The sequence below is a fragment of the Euprymna scolopes genome, chromosome 15, assembly GCF_053919585.1.
Source record: "Euprymna scolopes isolate OS-2025 chromosome 15, ASM5391958v1, whole genome shotgun sequence".
In the NCBI taxonomy this organism is placed as follows: Eukaryota; Metazoa; Mollusca; class Cephalopoda; order Sepiida; family Sepiolidae; genus Euprymna; species Euprymna scolopes.
The window spans coordinates 88,178,730-88,193,679 of record NC_136496.1 but is presented as its reverse complement, the minus strand read 5'-3'; the positions used below and the strand labels follow the sequence as shown (position 1 = coordinate 88,193,679).

General features: G+C 35.9%; 1 protein-coding gene across 1 annotated transcript in view; it reads right to left on the bottom strand.

Annotated features, from left to right (window-relative positions):
- Positions 1–14,950, bottom strand: part of LOC145293966 (ADP-ribosylation factor 4-like) — a 60,029-nt gene that overhangs the window by 13,922 nt on the left and 31,157 nt on the right. The window contains exons 4-5 of the mRNA XM_080140841.1: positions 4,410–4,519; positions 1,785–1,856 (exon numbers count right to left, since the gene is read on the bottom strand). Coding sequence (XP_079996967.1) covers positions 1,785–1,856; positions 4,410–4,519 — 182 coding nt within the window. The remainder of the gene's footprint in view (positions 1–1,784; positions 1,857–4,409; positions 4,520–14,950) is intronic.

Here is a 14,950-nt window from a genome sequence, read left to right as displayed (position 1 = left end):
AAATATGCAACATGGAGGATCAGACCTTTAAACTAGGCAAGATGTCTTAATTTGACCATTAGATTGTGTTTATGGAGCAGAAAAGTAAGATCAGAAGCTGCCAATAAAATACTTGGCCATTAAGCAAGTAAAAATTAATCCAAAACTAATCAAATTGTATACATTGATTTATATGTTCATTATAAGAAAAATAAAACTTGTGTTCATTTGTTCAAGTCAATTAAATAAATTAATTTCCCTTTTACTTTTCAGGAGTGGAGAAGCAGTGAAAAAGCGTTTACAAAAAAACTTGAATAAATTTTGAGGCTTTACATTATAGACATTTGATAGACCTTTCCCAAAGTGAAGTTTCGGAGCCAGCATTTACTGAAGGATTATATAATGATGAACTTCAGGAATTATTGACGAGTGGCAGAAAGCAAGAGTTACTGCATTTGCCTGAAGAGTCACAAAATTAACACCTGAAACATGCCAATCAGTCTATGGACTTGAAGCAAGACAGACATACTTAGGTTTTATGCTGTGAAATGATGCCATTCTTTTTTGCTTCAAAGGGCTCATATAGCAAGAATTTTGATATGGAGCAAAAATAGTTCTATTTTACTACAGTTTAGTGTTTTTGTAGAAACAGAACTCACCAATAGTAAACAATATGCGCAGTATTTATATTAAAACTGTTTTTTCAAACAAAATTAAAACCTTTTCATTAATAAAAAAAAAATTCCATTTTTTTTTTACAGCTATAACTCAAAGTAAAATGCAACGTTTCAGAAATTTTGGGGGGGAGGGGGATATAAATTTTAGAATATTTATCATATCAGTTATTCTATAATTCATTTAAATAAATAAACACTCCTTGTTATAGCCAAAACTGCAAAATACTAAATTTCACATATAAATCTTAAGAGAAAGCTTTCTTTCGAAGTAGATGATTTTTAAAATCAAATGCTCATCTAACAGCTGATGTTAGAAACTTAGTTTTTTTTTATATTTGTACTCCTCATATGTTTGTACAACTTTCTCTGCTGCAACATTTTAGATTTTCAACAAAAAGTTAAAAATCGACCAACCCTAGCCTATATGTGAAAATCTATGTATATATGAAGAGAAAACCCAATAAAATATAAGATTCAGTCAAGAAACGAGCAAAACTTCAACTTATGTCCATTTTAAATTAGAATAAAATCTCCTGTTTTAATACCAAAAAGAAAAAATTGATTAATAAAAATGGACACTTAGAAAAAGAAAAGTTCTTGCTTTTGAAAAGGGAACACTGCACTGGAAGCTTAGGTTTTAAAGTAAATTCATTAAAAAGTTTTTCAAATGTTTAAAATAGTAAAAAAAAAAAAAACCAAAAAAAAAACCAAAAAAAAAAAAAAACCATCTTTCCATTATTCAAAACCTGAAGCCACATGCTCATACTCAGATATTTTCTTTAACCAACCATTATTTCCTTCAGATGAATGGTTTACTATACGTATACCTAGAATAGGAAAGACCCGTGAAAAAAGAAAAGGTCTTGCATTTGAAAACAATGCATTGTTGAAAGCTCAGATTTTAAATTTATAAAAAAATTCATTGTTTATTTCATTCTCAAATTTTGAAAACATTCGGTGTTTTTCTGTGTACACACTGGTTTTAAGTATGTAACAAAGAATGGTTTTCAAATCCCAAGTTTTAGTCTGCCATAATTTCAACTGATCTTAACCTCTTTATGAAATAGAAAGTATCCATTTTACTTAATACCTTCCAAATCAAATGGAAGCTTGAGATATTAAACTTACCATTTTTTGCAACTCTTCTGAAGCTTCGCTCATTCGTTCACGATCGTTGCTGTCTATCACAAATATCAAACCCTACAAGGGAAACGAGAAATTCAAATAGATTTTAAAGCTAGAAATAAATTTACATGAAAAATACAATCAATTACAATTATGCGATGTGTGTGTATATATACATTTCCATCCATTCAATACCAAATAAGAACCAATTGGTGAAAATGAAGGACCAATGGGCAGATTAATGGTGGGATAGTAGGAAATCAATTCAACTTGGATTATGGACATTTTATCTTTGAGTGTGATTGAAGAGAAAATGAAAACGTACTGCCCTGTATATACGAGAGTACATTTTAATTTCCGCATTACCCCCCCCCTCCCGCCCTCTAAATTTCCCTAAACCATATCTGAAAAGAAACGGATGTAAATTTGTCTGACTATACATAAAGTTTACATTCATATATACTTGTTTTGTGTCAATGTTTGATTGATTTTAAAAAGTAACATTTCTCAGTCATTTGTTAACAGAACATGCACAGAATGTTGAATAAGAATTTTTAAGAGTATTTTTTTCTGATATTTTGTTTTAGAAAATAATTACTTATGTAAATTTAAATTGAAGAAATATTAAGTTCATAAAATGTTTTAATTTCTTCAATGAATTTACTATTAAAAGAGAAACTTAGACAATTTAGAGTAAAACAACCAAAGGGAGATAACTGGAGTCATTTAATTATAGATGTAATCAATGAATATTTAAGGTAATTTTCATTCTTAATTCTATACTAAATTCTACTGTGCATGAATGGAGTTTATACCAAATACTTTTGGTAAAATGTAGCTTAAATGAATTACAGTAACAGTTAAACCCTACAAACAGCAAGGCACTAATAGATGTAACATTACTTTTTAGCAGATGACTACAAACGATCAAAATATGCCTTTGAACAAATTTGTATTCCCACCGAGTGAAGTGATAGTTCAACTGCTTTGATTTATTAAGGATAGCCTTTATGAATTAACTATTTTATGAACGCCTCTTCATTGCCATTCTTCAAGAAAATGCTTCAAGCCTGTTCTTGAAGTACCGAGTCAGCAGGACATTCAATGAAAGTTCTTGCTGTTCTGAATATACGTCTTAAATTTGATTGAAAGATTTTCATGAACTTTGGAAAAAAAAAAAAAAAAAAAAAAAAAAACACTTAAATGTTTATCAGATTTGATATGTTCATGAGGATTGATAATTTGGATTCTTCACACGACTGTTCTCATTTTGAGCATTATTTGCATAACATTTTAACCAATGTAACCTCTAGGGGTAGCATGTAATTGCTAATTACTTGATATTTCTACCCAGTCATGGCTGATGGAACAAAAGTATGTTATTCTCATGGATTAAACAAAGGTCCCGTTTTAAATTCTGCATAGACTCAATTTCAGCACGTGAACAAGTTCAGAGGTTACATCTGCCAAAACATTGTGTGAATAATCCAAGTTTATCACAGATTTTAACAGGCCATAAAAGTTATTAGTTCCACTTTAATTCAAACTGAAACATTTTCCCTAAAATAAAAATAAAAAAAGGGGGGGGGGGCGAAAAAATACTTAGCACTGACCATTTTTCATTCAGTCTCAGACTTTAAAATCTGTCTGCATAAGTAAAATCACCTGTCCTTTTGTAAATAAGAATTTTGAGTCAGTTGAAAGATGTCTGAATACTATTATACAGGGCTCTACATTTAGAGTGAAACAGTCACATTTGCGAGTAATTTTTTCAAAGTAGCAACTAGAAATAATGAAACTTATCTTTTGACGATTGTATTTCTTTCACTGAAATCTTCCAAAGCTCACAACTGAGTGAAAAATATCTAACTTTTTTTTTTTTTTATAAAACAAAGTTAATTTAAACAAAAGTTGAATAGAACAACTTTTAACGAAAGCTGTTTAAAAAACATCTGAAAAAATTAGAATGTTTATACCTTCAAGTATCAACATAAAATTTGTTGTAGATTTAGAATAACACTTAAAACAAAAAAACAAAGAAAAAAACAAAACTTTATCATGTACATAGCCGTAACAGAACAAAGTAGTATAATCCAAAAATCACGTGGGTTTGGCTAGTAACTTTTCTATTTGGCTAGTCAACGAAAATATTTAGTTATCAATGGTCAACTAAAAGATAAATTTGTCCATAGAGGCCCATATTTTTTTTTCTTTTTATAAGATTTAATAAACATATCCATATCAGTTTTTCTTTTTCATTCTAATAACAGCAATTTCACTATTCACTTAAAAAAAAATAAAAAAAAAAAAATATATATATATATATATATATATATATATTTTTAACTTATTAAAAATATTCTTGGAAAGAAATTCCTTAAGTTAATATTCCAAAAATACTATTAAATCAAACTGATATTCTGCTTGCATCATGCACACATCTGAAGTGGCGAAAGAAATGTTACAAAAGGCAAAGGAGTTGGATAAGTGCGAGGAGGAAAATGGTGTAAACTAAAAGAAAAAATAAGTGATCATAATAAGATTTATTTATTTGAAAAATAATGAAATCACAAAAATGAACATTTTTTTTTTTTAATTGCCAAAAACTACCATGCATTGTTTATTTACCTGTGTATTTTGGAAATAATGTCGCCAAAGGGGTCGAATCTTATCCTGCCCACCTACATCCCAGACAGTAAAGTTGATGTTTCGAAACTCGACAGTTTCAACATTGAAGCCTGAAATAAAGAAATGATATGCTAACATTCAAAAAATAAAATTTAGGTACGAGTAACAAATCCTAAAAACAGTTGAGCAGATATTTGACTAATAATCTGTTGTAATGAATGCAGGATTTTTACAAGAGTTGTGGGGTTGAAAAGTATAAGATAAGATTCAACCCAAACTCTGCAACTCTGGTTATTACACATTAAGGATTGCAGAATTCTGTGACCTTTTCTCAAAAACACAAGCTATTCAAACTATCAAAACCATGATTGATAAAATTTTTTTATTTAACATGTGTATAATAGTGTTTGAATGGAGATAAAAATTTAAACTGAAGTTCTAAGTATGTATTTTTAACTTTATTAAAATTCTAGATTTTTTAAACGTTGGGAAAAAATGCTGTAAATTATTCAAGTCTCATAAAAATTTTTTTTTTATCAAGTTCTTAAAAATAAGTGAATTCTCTTGCAGACTTTCTCATCTATTCAGTTACTCTTCAGAAAGTATGAACTTCTCTTTCTAAGAGTTCAAAAATGTTGGATAGGCAAGATTCTTAAAGCGATGGAAGGGCAACTAATTTAAAAGGAAAACTCCCTAATTGCAATATCGTTGAAAGGGAGAGAGACAAAGTTGGAGTTAGTAATCACCGATAAGAAATCACATTTTTTTTTTTTTTTTGTAAATCAACTTTACACATCTGCCTAGCATTATACTCGAACCAGATGCTTTAAATTTAAATTGCAGAGAAAATTTTTTATTTTACTTATGATTGTTAACATAGAACATTTTTTTTAATGTAATAAACATTAAAAGCTGCTGATAAGTATATTATTGTCCATTCTAAAAAAAAAAAATTGTTTGCATTAAAAAGCACCTATTTTTTTTCTTAAAATTCCTCATATATCTTAATAGATAAATTTTTTTTTTTTCTTTTTGTACAGCATTCACCCTAAGTAGTGAGAACTGACTTCCTTTGAAGGATGTCAAATTCAGAGGTGGTCCCCAGTTGCCCGTAAAATAATTTGCTTTTGATCAGCTAATTAAAATGTTTTGCTGAAAGGATAGTAGTGGCTGTCTTGGCATCTTAAAACATGGACTTAATCCTAATTAATGGAATCTCCTCATGGTAAGTTTATTATCTATTTAACTCTTTATTCAAAAGTATAATGTAACATGTCTTTCTTTAAAACAAATTTTTAAAACCATTATAGTCCATTAAGGCAATAAACTAATATTTACTTTTCAGTAACTTCTAAAACATTTATCAGGTTTTATTAATCCATTTATAAAAACAGATTTATTATTCAGCCATTTATACAATTGCTTTTCATAATATTAATCCCTAAAGCCGATAGAAAAATATACAAGTGAAATTAACATCTTTAAACGCAATGATGTTTGTGAATTATAACTGGCAGATTTGCTATACATTTTTATGAAAAGAGCATATTCTAAAAAAATTACTTTTCAGCCACTGAAAACATGAGAAAATAAATGCCATGTGTATTATTTATAGAACTTTTAAAACAATGTACGATTTAAACAAAGCTTTACTTAAATTTCTTTTAAATATAATGTTTGTGTTTTTAAACTTTAACATAATTGTTCAATTATACAATTTCTTATTCCAGTCTAATTTATTTTCAGCTCCCAGAAGTCATTGAAATAAATTATAAAAAAAGATAATTTAAAAAAATATTTAAATTCACCTGATTACGTGAATTTCAATTAATTTTCAAAAAAATAAATTTGCTATTTATTATGAGCAAGCTAAAAATGTATGTAAATATTTTGATTGCAAATTTAAATTTAAAAACTAAAATTTAAAAACTTTTTTACATTTTGAAAGTTTCTATTACCAGCATTTGCTATTTACATTTAGAGAGACATCACATTCCATATTTGACCGATTTATTATTGAATACGTTTCGATAATGAAATTCATAAAATCAGGTGTAGATTTGATGAAAATTTTCTGTGGAATGGACTGGATTCAAACTTAGCACACCCAAAGTTTTCAGTCCGTGTCACTAATTACTTAGTTGGCGTCAACGCCCAAATATTTGATTTAAAGAAAGTATTATGTAAATAAAAAACTAAAAAGCGAAAGAAACAAAATCAAAACTCCCAGACCTAAACCTGCTACATAAACTTAGTATTATATATAGATAGCATTTTGATTTTTCAAGAATTCGTTTTAAGGTTCTTTAAATTCCAATTTTTTTTTTTGCCTCCATGAGTGATTATTTAAGAACTTTTAATAAAAACAATTTTTCTTCAATGTGATTTTTTTTTTTTTTTTTTTTTTTAAAAAGATAGTTAATTACATATGTAAAAGTAAAATAAAATTGTCTATAAACATCAGAATATTTTAGAATTTTTAAATGAAATATTTCCATGACTAGTTTTATAGTATTTGATAGGTTGGGTAAAGGAACTTTTTTTTTTTTTTTTTTTTTTTTTTACAAAGGAGTCACCACTTATCAAGGCCCAGAGGCTACTCGAGGATACAGGCTAATGAGTGTACAGTAGTCAATGGGGGCAATATAGTAATCCTTAGTAGTGGAAATTTAGTAAACTGGATTACTTAAGGGGACGACTCATCAAGAACTTGTTTGCATTGGACTTGTAGACGATCATATTGTATCAGCTGGAAGCAGGGGTTCCACCGGCATGCAGTTCTAAGAAAGAAGCTTTGTTCATGGTATCCATGTTTAGGTGTAGGCACAGATAAAGAGTGGGGGAAATTATTGATAGTGGTTTCAGCTAGACAAGTGTTCTTTTGTGAAAGTCAGGCCCGAGGGGAGGGGACACAGATTGGAGCTCAGACAAACGTTTGCCATGAAAATAACGATAAAGCAGAGACAGGCTTTCTGTGGGAAAGAAGTTGTAGGGAAGAGAAAAGAGCATCCCCACTAGGCTACAAAGTCTATTTTGAACTTAATTAAGGCAAGATAAGCTGTTCTAGCAGTTCCTGCCCAGATGTAGCAACAGTACTCCATCCCTGGCCATACTGACTCTTATACAGATAGAGAATTGCATCAGCAGTGAGATATCTACTGGAGCAGTAGAAGGATCCTACCATTTTCCCAGCAACCTTGGCAATGGATTTGATATACGTGTTCTATTTCAGATCAGGAGTAAAGCTCAGATCCAGAAGCTTGTCAAAACATGGATCCTCCCCAAGACGAGACCCATTCATTTCAATTGATACCAGACAGGGATTAGAGCATTGATGATTTAAAGATAGAAGCTTGGTTTTAAATGCTTTAAAAGTAACCAGCTACTTTTCCCATTGCACCATGTGCTCAAGATCAGAGAAAAGAGAATCAGAGAGAACTTGGTTATTTATGGCCTTTAAAGTGTTGCCATAAATGGTAATGTCGTCAGCATAAATGTCTACGAATGATCTTAGGATGTGATTTGAGAGATCATTTACGTAGATCAGGAAGAAAGTTGGGCCCAGGACGGACCCCTGATAAACTCAAGCATTAATACGGTGAGCTTCTGATTTCTGCCCATCAACCACTACTCTTATGAAGCTATCAGAGAAAAATGATTTAAAATAATTAAGACATTTCCAGTTATACCATAGCTGGAGATCTAATGGAATATGGCACACCCTATCAAAGGCCTTTAATGTGTCAAGAGCAATTGCCCTACAAAGGAAGCCTCCATAGAGAGATTCACTGATCCTACGAGATAACTGTCAACACATCTGTTGTAGATCTAGCAGACCAGAAACCGTATTACACATCACTGAGGAGGTCATTTTTGCTGAGGTGGTTGACTATTTCTCTAACAGATTCCAGCAACTTACTCATAACGCACAGGAGACTTATTGATCTGTATCGAGAGGGAGATGACTGATCACCTGAATTTTTAAATATGGGGCATACTGATGAGGTTTTCCAGGGTATTGAGAAGTAATTCTCTTTAAGACAAAGCTTAATTGGTACCGATAAGGTTTTTAAACCAAAAAGATTTTTTAGATTACTTATGTAAATAGACGGAAGATGCCAAAGTTCGTATCCAATCAGACAAAAAAAAAAAAAAAAAAAAAAAAAAAAGCAGACAAGTTAAATTGTAAATTGGCGATTGTAAAATGTTTTAAATTTACATACTGAAAATGAATTGTTTAGTATATAGCAAAATTGTAATCACTTAAAATGTTCAATAATCCCAGCAAGCAAAACCTGAAGATCTTTATAGCATTTCAGCCCGGCATTGCCCAGGTGTTTGGAGGTGTATGTTGAGAAAAAAAAAAAAAAAAAAGTCAATTTTTTTTAAACTTTGACCCCTATTATGACCCCTTAACATTTGTTTAGGGCTCAAATCAAGTTAAGTTAGATCCATGGCCAAAGAACCTATATAAATTTCAAGTGTTTGGACCCAAAATTGTCAGGAGTTTGGTAAAGTTCTCAAAGGTCAAATCGTTGAACTTTAACCTCTCAACAGCCAAATTTCAGGCCGAAAACCGATCAAAGATTTTTCCTAATCTTAGTACCCTGTAGATCAAATTTCGAGTCTGTAGACTTAAAATTGACAGAATTATTGCGTAGGCAAATGTACACACACAGAAACGTTTACTTATATATATATATATATATATATATATATATAACAAGCAAGGCTACCCAGCATTCCAACAAGGCAAAAATGTAACATTTCTATTAAAACTTATCTTTTTAGATCTAACTGACCCCCCAGGTTTTCCTCCTTTCCCTCTCTTCTAACCAGTCCTCTTTGGACATATACACACAACTTTTTATATAGATTTGAAGAAGGAGTGTCCAATAGGGACTTCATTAATAAAAAAAAAAAAAAAAAAAAAAAAAAGGTTATTTCTCTTTAGTAATTTAAATTAGCTTACTGTTCTCCACTCCATGAAATCTGTGCCAGTTTAGGATTAAAGAACAAATGAATTCTACATTTTAGATATTCATCCAGGGCAACACTGATAAAGATCATATCAAGTTTGTTTTGTTCTTTTATTTTTAACTGGACACACACACACACACACACAACTTTATATAATAGAAAATATCACTCATTGGACACATTGAAATATTGTCTAAGGTTTTCAAGAGGTAAAGATATTAATAATTTAATTAGTTCAAATTTTAATCCAGGTAGATAAAAAAAGACAAAAAAAAACAAAAAAAAAACAATTAATCTAATCAAAAAGGTGTGGTGTTCAGTTGGCATGAAAGAGTAGAAGACATAATCCAATTAAACATTAATAGATTTGGCTCTGTTGATAAGATTAAGCAGAAATAAAACTAGATAAAAAAATAACTTAAGGAAATTCAAATAATTGATTTCTAAAAAGCATGAAACAAAGGTTTGTAAAATGAAGTTGACAGAGCTGGAAGTTAATCTGAAATACTTTGAGACATTTAGAAATTCATCAGGACTGTAGTTGTAGTAGGAAACTATATTAAGTATATAAATGAAGTTAAACACTTATTTCAGTAAATTGTCTTCTAATATATATATAAAAATGAAAATAGATTGACCAGAGTTCGTTTTTTGTTGACTATTATACAGAAATATGGAGAAGATGCTAGTCCTTTTCCTAGATTGCTCCACTTAACTTTATAAGGGCTAAGAGGCATCAAGTACTATATATATATATATATATATATATAAGAGCAAATAGTTAAAACATGTTAAAAAACACTTTGAAAAAGTTAAACATATTTAATCTGAAAAGGAAACACTTAAGTGGATAGTCCTTAATCCGTGGAGTTACGAAGAAATACTTTCCTTCTCATCAGAGGGTAGGAATTAGCAAAATGCGGGATCGGATTTTGCATTTTTATTTTATATATATATAAATAAAAAAATAAAACTCATATTTTAGTCTTTTATACCAAATATTTAACCCTGGTATCCCAACCTGTTAGTTTACACTAACCATTATTCCAAACATTACAGCTAAAATAGAATGCTAAAATAAACATATATGATGAAACCCATACAATGTTCATAAAAAAATTGAGACTTATTTTTTTTATTTGCACAATGACAAAAAATTTAAACCTCGAACTTTTTTCTAAGAATTTCTTGTAAAAGTGAGAAATTACTGTAAGAAAAAAAATGTAGGGAAAAATTCAAGATGGCGCCCGACTCTCTCTTTAACACGGTAAGATATCCTCAACACGGCACAAGAAGCAACAGCCACACGATTCCCCAGCCAACTCAATCGTCACTCCCCACGTCTTTCCCCCTCACCCGCTTTTATCGTCGTTCTAGGTCGGCTAAATTTGCATATTCCGAGAATTCGTGTGACTTTGCGAGACATCATACTTTACAAAAGACGGCGGTCGCCATCTTGGTCCCTCTTTTCTATTTTTGGTCGGTAACGCTGAGCTGGTCTCGAGGTAAGTCTTTTTCCCCTCATCCGTCTCTCCCACGTACCCACGCAACACGCAAACACGCGGGCGCTTATCTCCTGGATGCACGTTACACTCCCCCCTGATCTGATGATCACATAGAGAGCACTGGGGGGGTGGCCTTTTAGTGCGTGTGCTTCTGCGAAGAGGTACATTCACTGTTTCAGATTCGGGCTCTGGATCTGGTTCCGCCTCATCAGATGAAGTATCGCTATCAGTCTCTGGAAGGGGCTCACTGAATCCGTGCATCGGCAGCTCATCGCTAGACGCTTCACTGCTTTCTTCTGTAGTTGTATGACGCACCTCGGTAGCTGGGCGAAGATGTCGCACATGTCGTGGGGTTCCATCGACCAAAACAGACTGCTGGCTAATCACTCCAGATATGTGTCCTCGCTTAAACTTGTCGGTGCACCGATTTCCTGGAGGCCGCACCCACACTGGATCTCCCACTTCATATCTGTTATATGTTCCCTTGTCGGTTGGCTGCGTAGTGTTGATTCCCTTCACTCCGACTTGGTACGTGTAAATAGCATTCGCAGGTGCGGTTGAAGGGGACGTCCCGTCCTTTGGCGTAATGTTGTACCAATATGTTGCTTCCGCAATAGTACATCGCTTCCTGGCAGCAATTCTCTTGATGCTGCGATGGCTTCTTTCAGCAATGCCATTTCCTGATGGCACATGCGCACATCGCAACCGTAGACGGACGCCCCACTCATCTAACAACTGCCGGACTTGCTGGCTACAAAACGCTGCATCATTGTCAGTCAGGAGCTCTTCCGGCGCACCTCGCTCAAAAAAAATGGATGATAGGTGGCGAACAACATTTGCTGAATCCTGTCTGGTCATCTGCCGCCACACCGCAAATCTCGTAGGCCCGCAATCAATGAGAGTTAGAAAGGGCTTGCCACTGTAATGGGTAATATCCATGGCCAGCCGCTGCCACACACTCTCAACTTCCAAGCGACCCTTCTGCCATCGCTCTGGTGCAGGATCAATAGACTGGCAAGCCTCACAATTTCTGACGATCTGTCTGACATCCATCTTGGTCACTGCTGGGTATGCACGCCTCACAAAATAAAGGGTCCTCTTGATACCCGGATGTCCGCTCTGTGCATGAATTTTTTGTATTTGACATGGGTCGATTGCAACTGCACAAGATCGAGCAGTAATCTCCATTCCCATCTTCGCGGCTTCATACCATTTGTGAGGTACACGGGTCAGTTGGTCAGCACGATTACAATGTGATGGCACCAGAGTGACGCTCAGTGATAGCCCATACTCAGATACCAGGTTTTTTAGCGTGTCTAGCCTTCTCCGTATTAACATTTCGCTTGCTGCCTTGGTACGGATTCGTGTCCGTCCTGAAAGTGTGTCAGACACCCAGTGGTAGACACAGAGAGAATCTGTGTACAAGGTCAACTTCTTAGACTGCCACTGCAGGGCCAGATTTACCCCCTTTACAACAGCGTCCAGCTCTGCCAGGTTGATATGCTGAGAATCTGTTACGGGCCGCAGCCAACATGCATCCTCGAACACGTTTCCTCCTTGCTCCAACGATACTCCCAACGCCAAAGAACTGGCATCAACCCACACACCTACGTTGTCTCCGTTAACACACCACCGCCCACAGGCAGGGTCCTTCTTGTTCACTCTCTCCAGTGTCTCCTTAATCATCAGAGTTAGTAGGACATCATCGGATATGTCATCCCAACCCGTGGTTGTTAAATTTGCTCTGCGTTTAATCACACCAACAGCTGCGCGGAGCCAGCCACAGACCGGTAAGTGACCAACAAGTTTTCCACACCAAGAAAAAACGGTCCGCCTTGTAACAAGGTTGGGGATGCTTGGAATTTCACTGCCACGCCTCCATTGTAGGGTGCCATCCTCTTCATAAACATCCAATCCCAATACACGTGCTCCTTCCCTTAAACGTTCGGGATTCTTGCATTCCAGACCAAACTGAGCCAACTTTTCTTTGACACACGACGCAGACTGTACATCTTCATTGACGTATACGTCATCAATGTAAGCTGACGTTGAGTCCCTCATGGGCTTTTCTTGGGACAATACTGTGTTGACAATAGTCTTCATGATCTGTGGTGCCACATTTAGGCCAAAGCCAAGGCGTGTAAGGCAGTACCTCTTCCCCTGGAACCAAACTGTCTGGAACGGCCACAACGTCTCATCAACTCGCACCTGTAAATAGGCTTTTCGTAAATCCAATATTGAGACATTAGTGCCTTTCTGACGCCATTCCCTCAACTTACTGGCGCATACGTCAGCATCGGCAGTGTAGGCTTCAATATGCTTGTTAAGCTCCCTATAGTCCAGCACGGGCCGTACTTTCGACTTGTTATGCTGGACTACTGCCATCAAGGGTATTAGACCCTTCGGAGGCCCAAGCTTGTCCTCAGGGTAGGGGATTAACCAGCCATCTTGGATCCACGCCTTTAGTTCCCTTTCATATTCTGCTCGGGCCTCACTGGGTATAGGGTACTCTGCAACCCCATTCTTGAGTTTAGTCGGTGCCATTCCCTCGGTCCACTTCCAAGATGCAATCCAGGCCCTCTTGCGCGAGTCGTAGTCCACTGTAAAATCCGGCCGATCGATATGGAGCGCTGCACACACTGGGGCCTCTAAGAATCGCACCTTTCCATCCCGATGAATTGCGACTCCCCCCAGCGCCTTGATGGCATCGTATCCGAGCAACAGGTCAAACCCCAGGAGATTTCCTTGGGTCACGAGCACATTGATCTTAGTGGCTGCACCGGTGTCCGTGTAGATCTTGACAGTTCCAGCTCCACAGCATGTCTGGGTCTCGCCTCCTATCGTGGTGACTTTGATCTTCCTCTTAGTCCAACTTGGACACAGCCTGGTGCTCACTATAGTATGCGAACAGCCTGAGTCGAGAAGTGCTGAGCAGGGTATCCTGTTTACGTAGACGGTTATTACTGGTTGCGCCTTGTTCAAATTTTGCTCGGGGAGCAGGGCGGCGCTGACGTCCTCTCCCCTGCTACGTTTCCCGCACAGTTTTGGGCTAGATGCCCCAAACCGCCACACTTAAAACAGCGCACACGCCCCCTGTTGGTGCAATTCCTTGCAAAATGTCCGCGTCGGCCGCAGCGAAAACATTTCCCATTGCTTGCAGGGTTCTGATTCGGAATCTCCCGAGCGCCAATCTGGCCTGTCTGTGTCGCCATCACAACTGGTTCCCCCAGGTCCTCCTCATCTTTGATGATGGCTCGAGCACGTTCCATCAAGTGTTCCATGGTCGTTGTTGAAACGCTGGTTGAGGCTCTCAGTAGCTGCTTCACCCGAGTGGGAAGGCCCGCCACAAACGCGTACGCAAGCGTCCGCTCCGACACCCCTCCACCGAACAGAACTGCGAGTTTCTTTAACTCAGCGAAGAAAACGTCCACACTTTCCTCCGGTAGAAGTTTTCGGGAAGCAAATTTTTCATAGGCCGTACAAGGATCCATGGCAAATGCCTTGTACAGCGCAGCTTTAATTGCGGTGACATCTCCCTTTTCGGCAGCACTGAGTTGCTGATATACACTCAAGGCACCCCCAGCCAATCTCAGGGGAATTACAGTGTGTACCCTTTTCACCTCACAAAGGTCGCACGTCAGCTCGACCCTTTCAACCCAGTCGACGATGGACGTGGACCCGTCAAACTCGGGTATGAGCTTTAAGTCAAATTTCGACTCGGTCATAGTCCTACAGGCCAAATGGCCGAAATAGCTTGTAAAAGTGAGAAATTACTGTAAGAAAAAAAATGTAGGGAAAAATTCAAGATGGCGCCCGACTCTCTCTTTAACACGGTAAGATATCCTCAACACGGCACAAGAAGCAACAGCCACACGATTCCCCAGCCAACTCAATCGTCACTCCCCACGTCTTTCCCCCTCACCCGCTTTTATCGTCGTTCTAGGTCGGCTAAATTTGCATATTCCGAGAATTCGTGTGACTTTGCGAGACATCATACTTTACAAAAGACGGCGGTCGCCATCTTGGTCCCTCTTTTCTATTTTTGGTCGGTAACGC